Source organism: Felis catus, chromosome A2 (assembly GCF_018350175.1).
Source record: "Felis catus isolate Fca126 chromosome A2, F.catus_Fca126_mat1.0, whole genome shotgun sequence".
Taxonomy (NCBI): domain Eukaryota; kingdom Metazoa; phylum Chordata; class Mammalia; order Carnivora; family Felidae; genus Felis; species Felis catus.
Genome location: NC_058369.1, coordinates 36,167,895 through 36,190,311, shown reverse-complemented (window position 1 = coordinate 36,190,311; position 22,417 = coordinate 36,167,895). Strand labels below are relative to the sequence as shown.

Sequence of the window (22,417 nt, the reverse complement as noted above, 5' to 3'; positions counted from 1 at the left end):
CCCGGGCACCCCCTCCTCCCCTTTAAATTATCCTTCTCTGCATTGTATGCTGATGCCCCGCTTCCCAGACAAACTCTTTTGGTTTTAGATAGTAATTCTTTTAGATATTAATTTGCTTATACAGTGATGAATTCAAGTTGACTTGCCTCCCCTCCTTCTTGCCACCCTGTGCAGGAATATGTCTTTTTACCTCTACCAAGAGGGAAAAACAATATGGATCACTAGAAAATATTTTACCCCAACAAACACTAAAAAGATAAAGTGATGGCTCCCTCTTTTTTAAAAAAAATGTTTTTTAACGTTTTTATTTATTTTTGAGACAGGGAGAGACAGAGCATGAACAGGGGAGGGTCAGAGAGAGGGAGACACAGAATCTGAAACAGGCTCCAGGCTCTGAGCTGTCAGCACAGAGCCCGACATGGGGCTCGAACTCACAGACTGTGAGATCGTGACCTGAGCCGAAGTCGGCCGTTTAACCGACTGAGCCACCCGGGCGCCCCTGATGGCTCCCTCTTGAGTGTGGAGGAGAGTGTGAAGTATATACAGTAGGTAAAGCCTACACTTTGGTTGGGGCACAGATGGACGTGGTGTTGGGAGAGTGGTGATTAAAGACCATTGTTGTTAAAAACTTTGAGGCTGCCATTCTTAGGATTTATTCTAATGATTTTTATTACATGAATATGTATTATAAGATGTAAGAGTGAAAGTTCTTTAAAGATTTGTTTTCTTCACTGGAAAGGCTAGAGTCATCTCTCAACATCTGAGAAAGGGAGACCAGGCTAAAAGTACACGTTTTATGTTTTAGAGACACTTAGGGAATCTAAAGTGCTGCTGGGGCACCAGCGCATACCAGCTAAAGAAAATACAGTAATTAGCAGTTCGTTTTCTTGAGTTCCAGATGACCCTAACTTAATAAATTTCTGTTGTGTATTTTTAGTAAAAGAAAGTAAGTCTGTAAGTAACTTATTTTGGTATCTTGATGTCTCAAAGGAGTTACAGGAAGATTATGATAGTTCAAAAAAATTAATGGCAAACTTTTAGCAATTTCACCTTTAGAAAGGAAACTCAAGGCTCAGAAAAGTGAAAAAGAGAAAAATAATGGCATCTTTGTGATTGCGAATAGGACAGATACCCTTGAATCAGCCCAGGACATATTCTGGAAACAAGCTGACTTTGGATATGCCGGAGAGCGGCTGGAAGAACTTCACGTGCTCTGCCAGCCTGAGGAAACGGTGCGTGTTTATTTTCAAATACTCGTTAGTGTTTGGGTTTTCATGTAAAAGCAAGGCTCCATGAGAGGAATCCTTACTCACTTATTTATTGGCTTCAACTTGAAAAAATTTTTTTATGTTTATTTATTTTTTGAGAGAGAGAGAGTGAGTGGGGCAGGGGCAGAGAGAGAAGGAGACACAGAATCTGAAGCAGGCTTCAGGCTCCGAGCTGTCAGCACAGAGCCCAACAAGGGGCTCGATCCCAGGAACCGTGAGATCATGACCTGAGCCTAAGTCGGACGCTAAACCGACTGAGCCACCCAGGCGCCCTGGCTTCAACTTTTATTTAACTTCTAAAAACAAGTTGTTCTGTGTCATTTGGAAGCCATGTCCTCATTTTCACACATATCTCAGAAGGTCATATTTTGAGACAGTTAAAATATAACTAGGTTTAGAATTTTCCCCCAACATAGGCTCAAGAAGATAAATTGCTTCTTTCCAGATTCCCTCGCAAGTCGTTTGGGACGGATGATACACCCCCACCATACTGCTCTGGGTTTGTTTGGGACTTGATGGTTTGCGAAAGGCTTTTCTCCTTGTCAGCTAGCTTGACTTTCGCAAGCCTGAGAGCAGATAGACAGGGCAGGGATTACTGATGCCATTTGACCAGAGAGAAAAACAAAGTCCTCAGAGAGGTTAAGCAGCTTCTCCAGGACCACGCTGGTAGACTTGGACGTCTAGAACTCAGATACAGATCTCTTTCTGTGTGCTTTCAACCGTGCACTGCCCTCAGTGCGTCAGCCATGCACGTTGCTAAGAGCCAGTTCTGGGTGGTCAGGAGAAGAGCAGTCTCCACAGGGCAGGGTTCAAAACCTGATTCTTAGAGCACCCAACCTTGCCATGTTTCAGTTTCTTTTCCTTTCAAGCCATGCTTGTGTCATAGCTTTATGGTGGGGATAAAATGGAATTCTGCTTGTAAAAATGCTCAGTGTGGGACTGGGTTTCCAGCAAAGGGCTCAGGGTTAGTTTTTAAAGGTTCATGGGTTGTAAGTACTTACTATTATTCTAAACTTATTTATTTATTTTGGGAAGGAGAGAGAGAGAAGGAACACAAACGAGGGAGGGGCAGAGAGAAGGAGAGACAGAATCCCAAGCAGGCTCTGCACCATCAGCGTAGAGCCCAGTGCAGGGCTGGCACTCACGAAGTGCAAGATCATGACCTGAGCTGAGATGGAGAGTTAGACGCTTAACCTACTGAGCCATCTGGGCACCCCTGTAAGCACTGATTATTATTTTTTTCTTTTTTTCTTTTCTTTTATTATTATTTTTTTAATTTACATCCAAGTTAGCATATAGTGCAACAATGATTTCAGGGCTAGATTCCTTCATACCCCTTACCCCTTTGGCCCATCCCCCCTCCCACAACCCCTCCAGTAACCTTCTGTTTGTTCTCCATATTTAAGAGTCTCTTATGTTTTGTTCCCCTCCCTGTTTTTATATTATTTTTATTTCCCTTCCCTTATGTTCATCTGTTTTGTCTTTTAAAGTCCTCATATGAGTGAAGTCATACGATTTTTGTCTTTCTCTGACTGACTAATTTCACTTAGCATAATATCCTCCAGTTCCATCCACGTAGGTGCAAATGGCAAGATATCATTCTTTTTGATTGCCGAGTAATACTCCATTGTATATATACCACATCTTCTTCATCCATTCATCCATCGATGGCCATTTGGGCTCTTTTCATACTTTGGCTATTGTTGATAGTGTAAGCACTTATTATTAAGGTCTCCTATCTGCCAGGGTTCTTGAACCCTGGCCATGTCTCTGACCTCTCAGCGGTCTCTGTTATCTCCAGGCAATCCAGAAAATTTTAAAAAAATTCTTAATTCACTTTCATTAAGAAGTGGAATATGTGCTCTGTGGTGCTTTGGGAGATACCACGTAATAGAACTTGAAGCAATTGTAGGGAGGTGGATGAACCCCGAAGGAGGAATTTGTGGCTTTAACCTGCACTGCTGCTGACACCCTTACAAGACATTGTTTTGTGTATGCCACATAGTTTGGCTGGAGCCCAGATGTTCTTGTGGCGGGCACAAAGGGAGAGCCATTCCACACCTCACACACCTCCTCCAAGGCAGTTTGTAGAATGCTTTCCTGGACGAGACCTACAGTGACACATTTTGTGCAATCAGAATATGATCTCTTACCAACTATGGATTCCAAAACACCATGTGGGTTAAGGTTAAGGCCTTGTGTTCATTGGGAATTACAGGAAAACAGTAAGATGGCATTTAAATCCATAAATAAAATCCAGAGCAGATAACAGTTTTTGAAACTGTCCCTATTTCAGCACAAACCAGATTGGTTAAAAACAAAACAAGACAAAAAAAAAAAAAAAAACAGGCTCTGGTAGTTGACTCTTTTGCTCTTTTATTACAGTGATTTAAAAAACATTGCCCTTTTACTGCTGTTGAAAGAGAGACTCTGAGAAGTTTTATAGTTTGTAGAAAGCACCTCTTATTAAAATTGGCAACTGCCCTTCCAGCCTTCACTTTAATGTCTCTTAATGTGTGCATTCTTCTTTGTTGCATTTGGCTTGGCTTTGAAAAATGCTTTTTCTCATAGCTGTGAGATACTGATGGCTCTGAGAGCTTTCTTTTTTTTTTTTTTTTAGAGCACAGCAAAACCACACATAAAGCTCTTGGCCTTAAAATTTGAGATGATATAAATAGAACATTTGGGAGTTTTCCCAGTAACCTAAAAGTGTGCACACTGGCAAAACTATGCTTGACCAGAGTCTGCTGGGGAGGAGAAAAATGCATCAACAGAAGCAGGCTTTCAGAGGCTGTTCTCATCACGTGGTGTGGTTTCAGCCCGAACATGTACATCCTGTCAATCTGTCTAGCAAGGCTGAGTGTGTCCTCGAAATGTTAATACCTGGAGTTATTTTTTTCTTTCTTCTCCACCTTGTTTCAGAATGACTCAAGTCTGGTATGTTCCCGTTATCTTCAGTACTGCAGAGCAACCAATCTCTATCTTGATTTAAGAAACATCAAGAGAGACCATGACAGGTATTTCAATGGTTGATGTTAAAATCGAATAGAAATTTGGAAATATTTCCAGGTCCAGGGATATGGCTTGGACTTGCTTCATAGTAATATGGCGATGAGGTCGGGGAATGGGTGGAGGATGGAAGCCCAGTCAAGCCACAAGCTGATCATTGTGAAGCTGGATTATGGGTCCATCAGGTTTCTGTACCATTCTGCTACTTTTGTTTATGTTCGAAGCATTCTGTTTTAAAGAGTTAAATTCTAACGAGGAACGGATTTTGTAAACCACATTAGTTACATCCTGTGTGCTTGAACAGTGATAAAATTTTTCAAACTCCACTTAATTTTTTGTCATCCACCAGATTTAAGGAAGATTTTTTCCAGAGTGGCGAAATTGGAGGACACTGCACGCTTGACATTCGTACATTGATGTCTCAAGGTCAGCGCAAAAGCCCTCTGCAGTCCTGGTAAGATTTAAAAAATATGTATATATATAAAACATATATATATATATATATATATATATATATATATTTCTAAAATATTTGCTTTTATTTCTGGCACTTGCAGACCTTGGGAGGGACTTTTAAATGGAAAATGTTACTTTATTTGTAGAGAATTTGGCATGAGCCTTCAGGGAGTGATGGCTACAGAGTGAATCTGTCAGTTGTTTTTGAATTAAATATATGTTTATAAAATATTAGGAGGTATGGTACACGATTTACTGACTGCCAATGAAAGAAAAAAAATCTGTTCAAAAATGAAATTTTATTAACTCTTCATAATTGTGCATGTGTTTGGAGAACACATTTTTTATCTTTAAAAATTTTTTTTCTTTTTACATTTATTCATTTTTGAGAGATAGAGACAGAGTGTGAATGGGGGAGAGGCAGAGAGAGAGGGACACACACCCAGAATCCAAAGCATGTTCCAGGCTCCGAGCTATCAGCACAGAGCTCGACGCGGGGCTCGAACCCATGAAATATGACATCATGACCTAAGCCGAAGTCAGACACTCAACCACCTTACCTTCCAGGCTCCCCAGGGGAACACATTTTTTAAAGAAATAAGTATTTAATGAAGTACGTAACAAGCATATAGAGGAGGGTACAGTTTGGATGATGAAGAAGTGAACCTAGCTGTATAACTCTTACCCTGGTGAAACATAGACCATCACCAGCACCCAAGACTCCTCTTCAAAGGGAAACCCTGCCCCAACTTTCAACACTTCTGATCAGCTTTTTGAACTTTATATAAACTGGAGAAAATATTTTGATTTAAAACATATTTCTGAAGTTTATTTACTTTGGGAGACAAAGAAAGACAGAGAGAGTGTGGCAGTATGAGCAGGGGAGGGGCAGAGAGAGGAGAGAGAGAATCCAAAGCAGGCTCTGCACTGTCAGTGCAGAGCTCAATGTGGGGCTTGAACCCAGGAACCATGAGATCATGACCTGAGCCGAAATCAAGGGTCGGATGCTCAACCGACTGAGCCACCCAGGTGCTCCTAAAACATTTTTTACTAATTCTTTGGTCTAATTGACCGTATCTAGAAATTAACAAATGAGGGTACTTTAAAAAAACTTTTTTTTTAAAACTTTTTATTTGGAAATAATTGTAGACTTCCAGAAGTTTAGATAGCGCGAGGAGTTCCTTCCCATTGTACCCCTATCCCAGCTTCCTCTAATGATGACATCTAACATAACCACAATGATGAAAACCAGGAAATTGACATTGTTGCAATAATATTAAGTAAACATATTTGAATTTCACCAGTGCTTGCATGCACTCTTTTTTATTTTTTATTTTTGGATGCATAATTCTGTGAAATTTATATCATACGTCTGTGTGCATGCGACCACTAACACAATCAGGACACAGAACTGTTCTGTCATCTCAAAGAAACTCCCGTGCTACCCCTTTAGTCTAGCTGAGCACTCAGTCCCAGCGTATATGTTACATTTTCCACGTGCCACCGAGCAATTGTCCAACAACAGCTGGCTGTCCTACAATTCAACTCAATTCTGACACCATCTACCCAGAGACAACATCAGATCCCACATACGTTAAGAGCTCAGTCCCACAAGATTGCCCCCCCGCCCATTTTAGACCCCAGTTACAAGCCCAGGGGATCACCTGTGCTTCTGACTGATCCATCGGCTGTAGATTGGGTTAGATTTTGCTAGAGTGGCTCAAGTAACTTAGAGAAATATTTTGCCTACTAGACTACCAGTTTATTCTAGAAGGATGTAGCTCAGGAACACCCAGATGGAAGAGTTGCAAAGAGCAAGGTGTGGGGAAGGGGCGCAGAGCTTCTGTGCCTTCTCCAGGCACCCCACGGGTTCCCCAACCCAGAAACCTTCCAAGTCCTCTCCTGTTAGGTTTTCGTGGGGGCTTCATTACCTCCATGACAGTTGATTCAAACTCCAGCCCTTCTTTATTCCCCTAAGGTGTGGGGGTGGGACTGAAAGGTCCAACCCTCTAATAATGGTGATTCTGATTGGGTGATGTGGTGATTCTTCTGGCAGCCAGCTCCCAACCTTAGGGAGGTCGAAAAGTGCCTCGTTAGCATAACAAAAGACACTTTCCTGGCTTTGAAATTCCAAGGGCTTTCTCCCTTGGCCAGAAATGGGGATGAAGACCAAATATGTATATATCTTATTATAAATCACAATATCGCAAGTCACATAGCATAGTCTTATTTAATGTTAATTTTTGAGGCCAAACATTCATGCTCAGCAAATCCTTCAGGATAATAATCCGCCATACGTTTATAGGGCATTTTACAATCTGCAATTCAGTATCTTCCTTAACTGAGGTTAAAAATCAAAATTCACCTGAGTAACTTTGAAGATCCTAGTTGGCTTTATTCGGCGATTCATGAATTGGGCAGCCTCCCATCTAGCAAACAGAGAAGAGCTCCAAGAAGCTGTACAAAATGCTTCTGCTTTTATAGGCAGAAGGGGGCAGGGACAAGAAAAAGAGCAGATCCCTTCATCTTCCTGTGGGGGAGGTGGACTCTGTGTGGTAGATGGCCTCGTTGGTGCTGACCAGAAAATTACGGACTGGCTGCTTAAGACTCCGTTCCTAGAGAAGTTGGAAAGTGTAATTAGGTTAGGCATTAAGCTTCGGTTTGGTGACGTGGGCTTAGCACAAGTGACTCCATTTTGGGCCTCTTTTTTCTTTTCAACACTTAATGTGACTTTTGCAGTAGGAGTTCCTCTACTGCAGTGAGCTGTTTGATTACCTAGTATGTTTCGATACCTGATTTCACATGGTGGTAGTTCCCTCTGGTGCATTTATATTAGTAATTTATTGCCATGTAACAAATTACTCCCAAATATGCACTAGGGTATATTTTCATTCATTATCTATTTGATAACAAACAACTCCAAGGTTTTACAGTTTAAGACAACAAACTTTATTATCTCATGAAGTTTCTGATGGTCAGGATTTGGAGGCAGCTTAGCCGGCCGGTTCTGGCTCAGGATCTCTCACAAGGTTGCAGTTCAGCTATTGACAAAGGCTTAGCCATCCCTAGGCTCAAGTCGGCTTGGAGACTCTGCTTCTAGGCTCCCTCATGTTGTGGTAAGTTTCACTTTCTCTGTGTCTGGTGCCATGTTTTTGCCACATGGACCTCTCCCTTAGTGCTACTCACAGCATGGTAGCCGGCTCTGAGAGACAGAGAGAGAGAGAGACTAAGCACGTGCCCTAGGGTAGAGGCTTCGGTCTTTGTGTACTCTAATCTCAGAAGTCATATACCATCATTTCTGCCATATTCTGTTCATTGGAAGTAAATCACCAAGTCCGGCCCACACTTAAGGGGAGGGAGTTAATCTCTACCTCTTGAAGGGAGAAGTATCAGAGAACTTGTGGACCTAGTTTTGAAATCACCACAATAATTTGGCATTGTGTGTATTTTAACAGGATTTGTTTGATATTTGTTTTACATCAGTTGTCTCAAAGATGAAGAGTTACAATCTTTAGGTTAATTATCTTTTGGCACATGCCCGTGATTATCTTCTTTTGTAGGGAAGAAAACTGTGCCATATGGTCTCCAAAGACATTTTCTGAGAAAAAGGCTTTACTTTCTCACGGGAGGCTTAGCTGTCTGCTGTCTTTCTGAGGCACTCAATAATTTTTGGAAAGCCATCTGTCTTAGAATCCTAAAGTCTACCACAAGATCACAAGAAGGCTTTTTGAATCTTCCCACTTTACTGGTAGATTATTTAGCCAATGCATTGTGTAGATTTCTTTTTTGTCTGGAAAATTCCTGCTTTATCTTGTACATGAAGCTGTCATCTTTCTTCCTTGTCTCAATCTTAAAATCATTATCAAGTTATATAAATGTTAGTAAGTTTGAGAAGTTCCACTTGTCTTCATAAGAGCGTATTCTAGAAATAAAGTCCCCCTAATGAGCACATCCTGAGTTACAGTATTATAGTAGGAAGTTCAGGAGGATCCCTTTGAAACTATCTCCCAACTCTTAATTCCAGGTTTGCTGAGCTACAAAGCTATACTCAGCTCGCCTTCAGACCCATAGAAACTGCTGAATGTGACGTTGTTATTGAAAAACCAACCTACTTCATGAAACTGGATGCAGGTGAGAAGTTAAACTTGCCTGTTATTTATTTATCAGTGAATAAGGCATTGTTCCTTCTTTGATATGTGTATGTAGTGATTTCCTGTGACTTTCTGGGAGGCTGTGTGACATTAAATAGTGGGTTTGCTTTTTTTTTTAAATTTTTTTTTCAACGTTTTTATTTTATTTTTGGGACAGAGAGAGACAGAGCATGAACGGGGGAGGGGCAGAGAGAGAGAGGGAGACACAGAATCGGAAACAGGCTCCAGGCTCTGAGCCATCAGCCCAGAGCCCGACGCGGGGCTCGAACTCCCGGACCGCGAGATCGCGACCTGGCTGAAGTCGGGCGCTTAACCGACTGCGCCACCCAGGCGCCCCTGGGTTTGCTTTTTGAAGTGGGTTCCTTCTCTGAAGAAGGGAGCTAGTTTGAACTTCCCGTTATATGATACTTTTGGTATTTTATTTTATTTTTATTTTATTTTATTTTATTTTTTTATTTATTTATTTTTGAGACAGAGAGAGACAGAGCATGAACGGGGGAGGGTCAGAGAGAGAGGGAGACACAGAATCTGAAGCAGGCTCCAGGCTCGGAGCTGTCAGCACAGAGCCCGACGCGGGGCTCGAACCCACGGACCATGAGATCATGACCTGAGCCGAAGTCGGACGCTTAACCGACTGAGCCACCCAGGCGCCCCGATACTTTTGGTATTTCAGTGGAGACCTGGACATTCGTATCAGATGACTCTATCAGAATCAAAAGATGAGAGAAAAGGGTCTATGGACATCTTCTGTAGCTAAATTTACCCCATCTGGTTTCTGCAATAACTTGATTTGTGTTGTGCTTCCTTAGAAAAAATTTAAAAGGAAAAGCCATGTATATATCGTGGGTAGGAGAGGAATGCCCTTGCTCTTCTGGCAGACTTTCTAAAATCCTTTCCATGACTGAAGGGAAATGAAAATCCCTCTGAAGTTAGCAGTGCAGTGTATTATTAGGGGCAAAAAGTTAGTTACATTATTTTCCCATTTGTACCTATAGCTTCTGACTCTCAACTTTCAAGGACAGCTTTAACTTTGTGAACCAGTTGCCCCAGAGAGGAGAAACGTGGATCGTGCTATATTCTGTGTCTTATTATGAGAGAAAAAGATCATGGAGTGCCTGGGTGGCTCAGTCAGTTAAGTGTCCGACTCTTCTGCTCAGGTCATGATCTCACAGTTCTTGAGTTCAAGCCCCGCATCGGGCTCTGTGTTGACGGCATGGACCCTGCTTGGGATTCTGTCTCTCCCTCTCTCTCTGCTCCTCACCACTTGCTCTCTCTTTCTCAAAGTAAATAAAAAACAGATTTTAAAAGAGATAAAGGTTATTCTGCCATGCCATATCAAAATGCATGAGGGGCCGGGCTTCCAGTGAAATATAGAGAGCTCTCTGTCACAAATATTTCAGAATTACTATAATGTATTGATCATATTTTTAATGCGTCTGTTTTCTGAAGCTGTAATTCTTATATAACAAAGCATTAGGTTCAGAAATCAGACCCGTTGTGGTTTTTGGAAGGAGAGCAAGTAAGAATGCTGTGTTCGGGGCGCCTGGGTGGCGCAGTCGGTTGAGGGTCCGACTTCAGCCAGGTCACGATCTCCCAGTCCGGGAGTTCGAGCCCCGCGTCAGGCTCTGGGCTGATGGCTCAGAGCCTGGAGCCTGTTTCCGATTCTGTGTCTCCCTCTCTCTCTGCCCCTCCCCCGTTCATGCTCTGTCTCTCTCTGTCCGAAAAATAAATAAAAACGTTGAAAAAAAAAAAATTAAAAAAAAAAAAAAAAAAAAAAAAAAAGAATGCTGTGTTCGAGGTCCTGACTCTTGTTTTAAATATGCAAATTGAAAAGGGGCAAAGAAAACTCTGTGATCTGCCTGAAAAGAGGTGGATATGTATGAGCTGTTAAACGGATGCCCCTACTCAGGCAGTAAAATGGGTAAAGTAGGAATAATAGGCTAGCGTAGCCCCGGGCTGTTTCTTTTCCTATGTTTCTAACTCTTTTTCTTCTGATACACCCTCATCCCGTTTCCCTTTTCACATTGACTCTCACCATCAGAGAATGAGCATTTTACAGAACACGACTCATTCGGGGGCACATTTCTTGAGAATGGGACCCATGTTTTCTCCTTCCTTGGCCACACTGGTCTGTGCTGCGTCCCTCAGTACCTGTTACAAACTTGCCGCATGATCCATGGGGGAGCTCATGTGTGCTGTGCGCTCATCTGGAAATAAGGATGTGTTGTCATAAAACCTTCTTTTTCTTAGTAATTTGAAAATGTGCTCTTTGCCAAATTGTTCTGAATACATAAAGGAGTGTTTCCAAATACTCATCTAAGATTGCAGTCTAGGGGAGCCTGGGTGGTTCACTTGGTTGGGTGTCTGACTTTGTCATGATCTCACAGTTTGTGGGTTCAAGCCCCGCATCGGGCTCTGTGCTGACAGCTCAGAGCCTGGAGCCTGCTTCAGATTCTGTGTCTCCCTCTCTCTCTGCCCCTCCCCAGCTCACACTCTGTTTCTCTCTCAAAAAATAAATAAACATTAAAAAAATTAAAAAAAAATAGTTACCAGTCTAAAAATAATTTTTTTCTCTTTGTTTTATTGAGATGTAATTGACATAGAGCACTGTATAACTTTAAGATGTACAGCATAATGACCTGACTTCTATAAACTGAGTATTTTTTACTCTTATTTTCTGGCATACAACATTATTATTCACCATGGGAATGAAGTCAGAATATTTTATGATTTCTGCTTTTCAGAGTCACTGTTTTTCTTTTCAAATGCATGTTTAAAATTTTTTTTTAAAGTTTGCTTATTTTTGAGAGAGAGACAGAATGCCAGCAGGGGAGGGGCAGAGAGAGGGAGACACAAGAATCCAAAGCAGGCTCCAGGCTCTGAGCTGTCAGCCCAGAGTCCGACGTGGGGCTCAAACCCACGAACCGTGAGATCATGATCTGAGCCAAAGGCAGACACTTAACCCACTGAGCCACCCAGGCGCCCCAAAGTGCATGTTTTGAATGTCAGTTCTTGGAATTTCGTCCCCTTTAGATTTGCACGTTGCCAGTTTGGACACTGGGTCCTGCATACCTAAGTCGAAAGAGTGCATGTTTGGTTTCTTTTTAATGACCGACTTACAAATTTAGAAATAGCTGCACACACACTCCCTTCGCCCCTGTTTGACCCGGCAGGATCCAGGTTGTCTTCATTACAGTTTCCCTCTGTGCCAGGCGCAGGGCCGGATACTTCTAGGTACATTTTCTTTGCATTTCTCCTAACAAAGTTGGCACCTAAGTATAAGGATTTCCTGTTTCTCCTAGAGAAGCTAAAGCGTGGGGACTTTATCACCTCTTGTGAAAACCTTGCTCCTGAATGGCTGAGCTGGGATTCAACATGGTTCTTCAGACTCCAAAGTTCATGCTGTTTCTATTAGAACATGAGACACTCAGCCCTTTCAAATGGTAGTTGGTTAATATTTTCCCCAGAAGCAATGCTATAAATAGCGATTAAAAAGGAATGAAAAATACCAAAATGTTAAAAGTGCCATCATTGTCCATACTTCTATGGTAAATACGTATTGCTTGATTGATTTAAAAAAATAAATGATCATAAAAAATAAAATTACTCTTTTTGGCCTTATAGTTCTACTGCATTTTGAGCTAAATAGACTTCTCTTATTTTTTTCTTGGAATTTACTGTTCATTGGTTACTTAGTGTATATAGGGGAAAATGCATTCCTGATTTCTAAATGGACAATTTTAAAGTGATTTTTTTGAACCCAATCATCAGTTAGTTGAAGACTTCCCAAGTACAGATCCTTTCGTGTTTGGAAAAACTCCTATGTTTTTCTCCCAATTATTTTCAGCTAAAAGTCTATCACACTATAAATAGGTGGGGTGAATAAAAATTGTTTAATCCTTTGCTCTTTGGGGTTAATTAACATCCATTTCTTTTTTTCCAATACCAGGTGTTAACATGTATCACCACTTCTGTGATTTTATCAATCTTTATATTACTCAGCACGTTAATAATTCATTCAGTACAGATGTGTACATCGTGATGTGGGACACTGTAAGTAAGAACATGTTCTTGGCTTCAGCTTTTTTTCAAAATTTTTAACGTTTATTTATTATTGAGAGACAGAGAGAGCCAGAGCATGAGCATGGGAGGGACAGAGAGAAAGACACAGAATCTGAAGCAGGCTCCAGGCTCCGAGCTGTCAGCACAGAGCCCGACGCAGGGCTCGAACTCACAAATTACGAGATCGTGACATGAGCCGAAGTCGGAAGCTCAACCGACTGAGCCACCCACGTGCCCCCTTTGCTTCAGCTTTGCCTGGCTCAGTAAATGTGTGAAATGTGATGTGGTGAAATGGAGTTTTCTAACCCACACACATTTAAATATACACACATGTACACACCGATGCAGATGGGTGTGAATGTGTCTGTGCATATGCATTTACATGTATGCATACATATGGGTATGTGTGCATTTGCGTGTATATATCTTTGTTCTTTGAATTTTGGAATGAGGCCGTGGAAGATTTCTTTCCCCCTCTGGGCAGGTGAAGCCCCAGAGACCTGTGCTCAGTGTTTCTTTGAGAGAGACATGTGAAGACTGTCCTTTGCTTAACCTCTGTGACCTCCCACCTGACTCCCATGGGGAGATCTGGCCTCTGTTTCACTGTGTGGCCTCCTGTAATTACCACATATCTTTGCTTAACTGTAGCTTCCCTTTTCTACTTGACTGATGCCAGATTGTGCTGCATCAGGTCACTACCCAGGGCAAGTCTTAGGTATATTAGCACGGTCTTTTTTTCCCTTCTCCTTCTTCCCTTATCTAGCCCCCCACCTACCAAGGTAACCCCCAGAGTTGCCCCAGTACACTCAGCTGGGAAATGGGATGATTCTGGTATCTCCCTCAGTATCATGGATGAACCATACAGTATGCGAAGTGTCACAGTGCCTGGCTCTGTGTGTTGTGTGCTCTGTGTGTTGACTATGACCACGGCAATGATAGGGAGGACAAGTGGTTTATGGTGCACATGAGAGGCTGCCACTAAGAGGTCATTAAAGTTCACCTAGACATTCCAACTCACAAGATGCTCGTAGACCCCCTCTTGGCACAAGTCTGTTGAGAACATTCTTGCAGGCAGGGCAACTTCAGGCATTCCTTCCAGGGAGAGTCGTTCCAGAAGCCTGAACAGCATAGCTCAGGTGCAAGGGGCGGGGATCTTCCTAGGGCAGGTGCAGACACTTCATGTCCCACAGAGGCCACTATCTCCTGCACCAGCTGTGTTGGTAGAGCCCCCAGGATCCCCAGAAGAGACAGCCAGCTCCAAGAGTCATCGTGCCCTTTCCCAGTCCAGACACATTGTACCCATCAAGCCTCTTTTTAAATCACAAACAGGGGTGCCTGGGTGGCTCAGTCAGTTGAGCTTCTGACTCTTGATTTTGGCTCAAGTCGTGATCTCACGGGTTCGTGGGATCAAGCCCTGTGTTGGGCTCCACGCTGGGCTTATAGCCTGCGTAGGATTCTCTCTTTCCCTCTCCCTCTACCACTCCCTGGCTCATGTGTGCTCACACGCATGCTCTCTCTCTCTCTAAAAAAAAAATTAAAATTAAAAAAAATTTTTAGAAAAATCACAAGCAGTGTTACTTAGAAACACAGTTGGCCCCTGCCATCTTCATTTCCAGAGAGAAGAGCCAGTTAAACGAAGGTTAGATTCTCGTGCAGGATTTGGGGAAGTGTTTTGTTTTCACAGATACGAGGCTCATAGTGGAGCTGCGTAGAAAGGTTTCCTTTATCACTGCTCCATAGACTTGTAGTTTGATTTGAAATCTGGGGAGAATTGGTTGATAATTCTTGGCACGTGAATAATGCGGTCTTTTGATTTTCTTCTTTGCAAGTATGTGTTTCCGTCTTGAGTTCCAGTTTTGCTACCATGACGGTTTCATTTCTTGAAACTGTTTTTGTGAGCAAAGGACGCAACAGTTCCTTTCTCTTTTCTGTCAGTGCTTCTAGGCCACCGTCACCAGCTCTCAGAAGCCCTGATGATTAACTCAGGGTTGTTGTGCCTTTAAAAAAAATTTTTTTTAACATTTATTTATTTTTGAGAGAGAGAGAGAGAGAAAGCGAGAGCGAGTGAGTGGGGGAGAGGCCGAGAGAGAGGGAGACATAGATTCCAAAGCAGGCTGCAGGTTTCAAGATGTCCACATAGAGCCTGCCATGGAGCTCGAACCCACGAAGCGTGAGATCATGACTTGAGCCGAAGTCAGACCTTAATTGAGCCACCCAGGCGCCCCTTGTTGTGCCTTTTTTTTAAAAAAATTACACCCTATGTTATATCATTGAGTGCTCAGAACCCTCCAGGGAGTAGGATTTTTATGAACTTGGTTTACAGATGAGGAAGCTGAAGCTGTGAGCAGCAGGCGGGTGTTCTAAGAGAGCACAGTCAGCGAGGGGTGGAGTCAGGGTTCCAGGCCAGGCAGTCGGACCCCATCCTGTGCACTGAAACCACAGTGCCCTGTCTCCTCCCTATGGTCCCCTGCACATCCTATTAAGTTGACGGAAAGTTTTCTAGACACTTTCCAGAAGCTTCCTTATATCTTGTTGCCTGCTTTTCCATGCTTTCCTCAAGTGGACTGAGTTAAACTGACCACCTTCTATAGCCCTCCCCTTCTCTGCACCTTCTGGAGAGTGTAAATAGAATGCACGGCCACCATGAAGTCCCAGGTTACTCACTTAACTGGTAACTGGGCACGTGATGTCAGGGCAGGCTGACCACGAGTGGCAGGGAGGGGCAGGATGCATTTAGCTGAGCAGGGTCACCACCCTCCTATTACCTCCCTCTTTTGGGGTTAAGCATCCGGCTTTGGCTCAGGTCATGATCTCATGGTTCATGAGTTTGAGCCCCACACTGCAGCAGTTAGTGGCTTTGGATCCTCTGTGCTCCTCTCTCTCTGCCCCCTCCCCGCTTGCATATTCTCTCTCTCCTAAAATAAATAAACATTAAAAAATAAAATAAATTAAGTCATGGGAATGTAAAAAAGAAAGGAAGGAAGGAAGGAAGGGAAGGGAAGGAAGGGAGGGAGGGAGGGAGGGAGGGAGGAAAGAAAGAAAGAAAGAAAGAAAGAAAGAAAGAAAGAAAGAAAGAGAGAGAGAGAGAGAGAGAGAAAGAAAGAAAGAAAGAGAAAGAAAGAAAGAAAGAAAGAAAGAAAGAAAGAAAGAAAGAAAGAAAGAAAGAAAGAAAGAAAGAAAAAGGTCTCTTCCTCTTCTTCTTCTTCTCCAAGTTCATTTCCCTCAACAGTAACACACTGCAGTTAACATGTGGGAGTCCCTTATAAGACTTGACTTTAGCAAATATGAAGATATCCTCATACAAAATCTATGTAAGGATCTGTAGAAGGATATAATAAAATTTATGTAGGGATGTGTTTGTTTATATCCTTAGAGAAAATATACTCTCTCATATCCTAGTTTAGTATTATATCAGGGGCATCTTTCCCAGTGGGTACATTTAGGGTTATTATTATTTTTTTGTGTGTATTGTTACATGATATTTGGTAGATGCTAGGGATATCCAACACATGCCTCAGTGCATGTATCATGTCCTGCCACCCCCCAATCATATTTCATGTGTTGCCATTTTTTTTTTGCTACTTACTGAAACACATTGAACATCCCTCCCACATACATGTGTCTTTATACACTCATCCCAGCTTTTCTGTAGGATGTATTCCTGTAAATAGACTTTCTAAGTCATAGGTTATTTTCATGTTTAAATTGGAGACATACACAGGAGGAAATTTTATGGCATCTTCAAGAATATCCAAATATTCTTCAACCTGAGACTAGAAAGAAGTCCTTCCCCTGTGGCAGATAATTTGAAGTTGAGGGATGTGGAAAAGAACCTTTTGGAGGTGGTTGTTACTGAATAATACATGATTTCCCTGAAAAGTCAGGATTGCTGTATTTTATTATTAAATTTTCCTTTCAAAGGTATCTTATTTTATCTGAAGTATTTTATCTCAAGAAACTGTCTCGAATCACTCTTTTAATTGCCCTTTATTTATTATTGAGCCAGAATAGGGACATTTCATTTTTGATGGTGTTGAGAAGGGCCTTTATTAGAATGGCATTGGAGAAACATCGAAGGGGAAAATTTTTTTTATCACTACATCTAACAGTTCTCAATAACTTTGAAATAACTCTAATATGTGCAACATAAGAATTTCAAAATCTGAAAAAAGAATTGCTATAATGATAAAAAGACATGAGCATAATGTATAACCAACTGTAGACCTTGCATCTAATCCTACAATACGTAGTTCTTATTTCTTTTGGCTGAATTTTTCAATCTAAGTTATACCATTTTTAAAGAAACTGATCTCCTTCCTTTAGCTGAGGGAGCATGTAATTAATTTCTACTTTGCAGAAATGGAATGCATTTGGTAAATGTACTAGAAAGACCTATTTCCCTCTGAGAGGCAGTTGTGTGCAGAGGTTAAAAGCTTGGAATCTGGAAGCAAACCGACTGGATGTAATCTCAACCCTGCAAACATACCAGCACTGCCATTTATGCAAACTACTTAAATTTGTATCTCTGTTTCCTCATCTGTAAAATGGGGATAATGGTATCCCCTAGCTTATTAAGTCTGTGGGGTGTTAATAATTTTAAGTGCTTAAAAGCATGCCTGAGATGTAGGAAATATGCAAGATGCTATTATAATTATTATTAGTCTTAATGTTAATGGGGAATTGTCACATGTTACTCTTTGGTCAATGAGGAGATCATTTCTTAGAAAAACGCTCATCGGGGTGGGGTGCCTGGGTGGCTCAATCAGTTAAGTGTCTGACTTCAGCTCAGGTCACGATCTTGCACTTTGTGTGTTCGAGCCCCGTGTCAGGCTCTGTGCTGTCAGCTTGGAGCCTGGAGCCTGCTTCAGAATCTGTGTCTCTCTCTTTACCCCTTCCCCTCTATCTGTCTCTCTCTCTCAAAAATAAACATTAAAAAAAAAAAAAATTCATCATAGTTTAATGTTAGGACTTCCAAAGCATTTTCTTGCTTTGAAATTTCTTCAGAAGTGTATTCCATTTACCCTGATTGTTTTTGCTTACTGAGCTATCCTAGTGTGTACAAATGGTGTCGTATGTCTGTGATTTGGATAGAAGACTCACAGGGAAAAAACCCCACACCAACTACTATTCAGAGATGTGAGTATAAGAACAGATAGGGTAAAAAAACCAAATGTTTTCAGCAGACTAAGAATATAATTGTGGTGATTACTTCTTTTTTAAATAAAAAATTTTAATGCTTATTTTTGAGAGTGAAAGAGAGCACATGCAGGAGAGGGGCAGAGAGAAAGGGAGACACAGAATCCTAAGCAGGCTCCAGGCTCTGAGCTGTCAGCACAGAGCCCAGTGTAGGGCTCGAACTCACAGAATTGTGAGATCATGACCTGAGCCGAAGTTGGACCCTTAACTGACTGAGCTACCCAGGCACCCCTTGTGGTGATTATTTCTGATGACATTCCATCAAATTAGGTATTTGCTCAGGCCCAAGATGAAAATCCGTGTTTCTTCTATGGACTTTTTGAGCTGGTTTAGCATCATTAGTTCTTAAGACTAACAAGCTTATTCGAGTATTTCGTTGCATTTTTAAAAAGCCATATTGCATCCTTCCATGGCCCTAACCTATTTTGTTTTCACTTTCAGAGCTCCTATGGATATGGTGACCTATTCTCTGACACATGGAGAGCATTTACGGATTATGATGTTATACATTTAAAAACTTATGATTCCAAAAGGGTACTGGAAACTTTCCTGAAATGTCTCTAAATAACAGTCATTACAGATGACTCACTCATCGAATAAATATTTAATACGAGTTTCTATTAGCTATTACCATTGATTTTTGACTTCGTAGTTGCTTTTTTATTATGACTAGAATAATTGTTTTTAACTAGGTAGCATTAAAAAACTTTTCCCTTTAACTTTTCCAAAATTATGATTTTCACTTGAGTGAAATAGTTTGCTGTTCAAAATATTTTAATGCAAAAAAGATTAATTAAAATTTATTTTCTGTAATTTTAAGTACTGTTTTGGTGTGGAGTGTACAAATTGTGTTCTCTTACCTTGTACAATACCTTCATTCTTAGGTGTGTTTTAAAGAAGCTATTTTTTCCCTACTCCCCCGGATGCGATACGGGCTGTTCTATAATACCCCTTTGGTAAGCATGTCAACGGGTGTTAATATTCATATTTATACACTTATTCTGGATAGATTTTAAGATAAACGTTTATTTGTAACATGAGAACATCCTAAATAGTAAGGCCGAATGGCTCATTGTAACATGAATTACTGTTTTCATGTTAGATATCTGGCTGTCAGAACACGGGATTATTCAGGGCATTTTCCCAGCATGTGCTGCACAGACTGAACATCACACAGGAGGGCCCCAAGGTAAGGAGTACATTATAGGTTCTGACTTGGGCCTGACTTCACCCAAAATAAAAACCAATGGCACCTTTGCAGAAAAAGAAACCAGCGGAAGACAGTGTTTTCTGGGGTTAATAATTTCTTGCCTGGAGTGAGTGATCCGAAATCAGATGTCACCAGCCTATGACAGATAAATAAGGGACAGTGGAAGAATGTACTTTTTTCTCCATTCTCTTTCTCCTGTCTTTCTCCGTATCTCCTTGCTCTTCCCCCAGCCCCCACCTAACCCACAAACCCCTGCTAAAAATTTCACCCAGCCAATCAAAAAGAAGTGTAGTAAACAAGTTTTGTCTTCTGTGGCTAAAATGGATGCAGTGTTATTTCCTGAGGGAAGTCTGAAGGAATCAGGCTAAACAAGTACTCGTTCCCTAAATATATCCTGATTGAGTTTCATCGCTTTGTGAAAATCACATTTTAGGTTCTAGTATTCATTCATCTGTGCAGGCATATACAGCATTATTTTGCCTTTTCCTTTTGATGACAGGATGGAAGAATCCGAGTCACCATTCTTGCACGGAGTACAGAGTACCGGAAAATTCTAAACCAAAACGAGGTTAGTTTTTGGTATGCGTTTTTAATACCATCATGTTGAATTTAACTTCTTATAACTAATGTGCTTATTTTTTTTTCACATTGCACTATATGCTTTGATTGGAAATTATTAGGTTTTAGCAAAGTTTGATGGCTATGCCCAGTTCATTTACTAGACTCCTACTGGGGGTCAGCAAACCACCAATTGCCCAAACTAGCTTCGCCTTACTGTAAACGTTCCCCTGCCACAACTCAGAGTGGAAACAGAGGCAGAAACTATCTCTTGCGTCCTGCCTTTACTGCCATAGATTGCCAGACATTCTGCCTCTGTACAAACTAGCGGCAAAAATGCAAGAGTATCTTTTGAGAGATGATTGATGGAGTGTGGCAATACTGTGGCATCCAGAGGCAGACTAAGTTAGAAGAGTCTCCATTCTTTTCATGACTATGTGCCCTGGAAATTATTCACCTCTTAGGTTTTGTACTTTATTTTGACAGCATCAGCTCTTAAATTATATTTAACTGAGATAAGATCACCATGCAAGGCCCTTGCCTATGACAGCCTGGTTGGCAGGTGTTCTCACAATAGTATGACTGAGTCCACAAAAATGTCTTGAGCACCTGCTATGTGTTGGGCTGTACCCTAGGCCCTGGAGCTACCGTAGAGGACAAGATAAGTGAGATCCCTGCCCTCATGGAACTTATGCTCTCTGGGTGAGACAGACAAGAAATAAGTAAACAAGTCCCTAAGTAAGGTGATTCCAGGTAGTAGTAAGTGCCACAAAGGAAGTAAAACAAGGTGATGGGGTAGAGGGGCCAGAGATGCAGGAGGAAGGGGAAACAGGTGCTGTTGGGCAGAGACCTGATCACTAAGAAGCCAGCCAAGGAGAGGAGCCTCCCAGGCAGAAGCAGATGGCCTGTGATGTCCAGGCTTTAGGTGCTCCAGGAATGGAGAGATCACCAGGCGGCTGTAGCACAGCAGGAAAGGTGGGGGCGACCCTAGAAGAGGTCAGAGAAGTTGGGCAGGGGGTAGGAAGGTCCCATATCCTCTCGGCCTCATAGGCCTAGCTGAGAAAATGAGTGGGTTCTATTCCGGTGTGGGAGAAACCACCGTGAAGTTTTGGGCAGGGTGTGGTAGGCAGAATACCGGGCCTCCTCCAAAAGATGCCCCCATCCGAATACCTAGAACCTGTGACAAGATTAGGTTACGTGGCAGAGGGATGCTGAGCTTGTAGGTGAAATTAAGGTCGCTCATCAGCTGGCCTGAAAGTGGGGAGATTACCCTGGGTTATCCAGCAGGGCCTGATGGAATCACAAATGGGTTTTAAGCGTTCTCCACCGGAGAACCATTGCCTCTGCCTGAAAGCTCTCTGCTTAGCTGGATTCTTCTCACTGAGCACATTTTAGTTCCGCACGTCCTTGAAAGTGGAAGAAGGAGACAGAATCCAGAAGGGAGTCGTGAGGACAGAAGCAGGGCCAGAGGGATGCCACATCCCTGGCCTTGAATATGGAGGAAGAGGCCCCGAGCCAAGGAATGCAATGGCTCTTAGAAGGTGGAAATGAATTCTTTCCTAGAGCCTCCAGAAGGAGCACAGCCCTGCAGACAGCCATCTGTCTCACTGTTGGACTGCTGTCCTGCACAGCATTGAGTGGGTCAGTTGTGTGGCCGTGAGCTATAGAGTCTGTGATAATTTGTTGTAGCCCCTAATAGAAAACAAATACACAGGCAGAGACATGAACTGGCTTATTCATTTATTTGTAAACCACTTTGGCTGCAAGAGTAGGAACAGGGGGTATCATTCAGAGCTGTCACTGTGGCCCCGGGAAGAGTTTGGACGAAGGTGATGACAGCAGAGATGACAAAGTAAATGGATTTAAGATCTGTCTCGGAGATCGAGTCTGGGATACTTCCTGGCTGAATATGTAGGTGCATGCTCGGTCAGGCCAAGCACTGAGGATCAAGGGTGACTCCCGGGCTTTTAGCTTGATCAGGTCAGTGGAACTGAGTTGGGAAAAGCTCAGTAGGAGGGGGATGGGGGCAGGTTTGGATGGGTAAAATGTTTTACACAAATTAGTTTGGATGCCTAACAGGCTGATCAAAATTATGCAATTAGTGTCTTGAGATCCATATGGATTATGAACATACGCTGTAATGAGACATTGATTGTAAGTTGTGGGTGGAAGAAATGAGCAGTGTGTGTGTGTGTGTGTGTGTGTGTGTGTGTGTGTGTGTGTGTGTGTGTTTTAAAGACCCGGAAATACAAACCTATCAAATGATGCCATGTTGGGGTTGATGGATGGAACCCTTATGGACAGGCAGACCAGTAGTATATATTGGTAGAGGTAACACATATTGAGTGCTAATTATATGCCAAGAATATTACTCTTATGTTCCCCATTGCTTCCAGCAAACCTGTGAGGTACATATTTTGTTATTATCCTGTTTTAGAAAAGAACACTGAGGCTTAAGCGATAAAAAAAAAAACATGCTTGAGGTCACGCAGCTGGTGAGCAGAATA

At 42.0% G+C, this 22,417-nt stretch overlaps 1 protein-coding gene across 4 annotated transcripts in view; it reads left to right on the top strand.

The window, feature by feature from the left end:
- Nucleotides 1-22,417, top strand: part of EOGT (EGF domain specific O-linked N-acetylglucosamine transferase) — a 38,483-nt gene that overhangs the window by 5,795 nt on the left and 10,271 nt on the right. For all 4 annotated transcript variants that reach the window (XM_045051850.1, XM_045051851.1, XM_023249942.2 and 1 more), the window contains exons 5-13: nt 1,124-1,232; nt 4,191-4,285; nt 4,627-4,731; nt 8,758-8,864; nt 12,834-12,937; nt 18,584-18,676; nt 19,027-19,098; nt 19,245-19,331; nt 19,852-19,920. In XM_045051850.1, the coding sequence (XP_044907785.1) occupies nt 1,124-1,232; nt 4,191-4,285; nt 4,627-4,731; nt 8,758-8,864; nt 12,834-12,937; nt 18,584-18,676; nt 19,027-19,098; nt 19,245-19,331; nt 19,852-19,920 (841 nt within the window). The remainder of the gene's footprint in view (nt 1-1,123; nt 1,233-4,190; nt 4,286-4,626; nt 4,732-8,757; nt 8,865-12,833; nt 12,938-18,583; nt 18,677-19,026; nt 19,099-19,244; nt 19,332-19,851; nt 19,921-22,417) is intronic.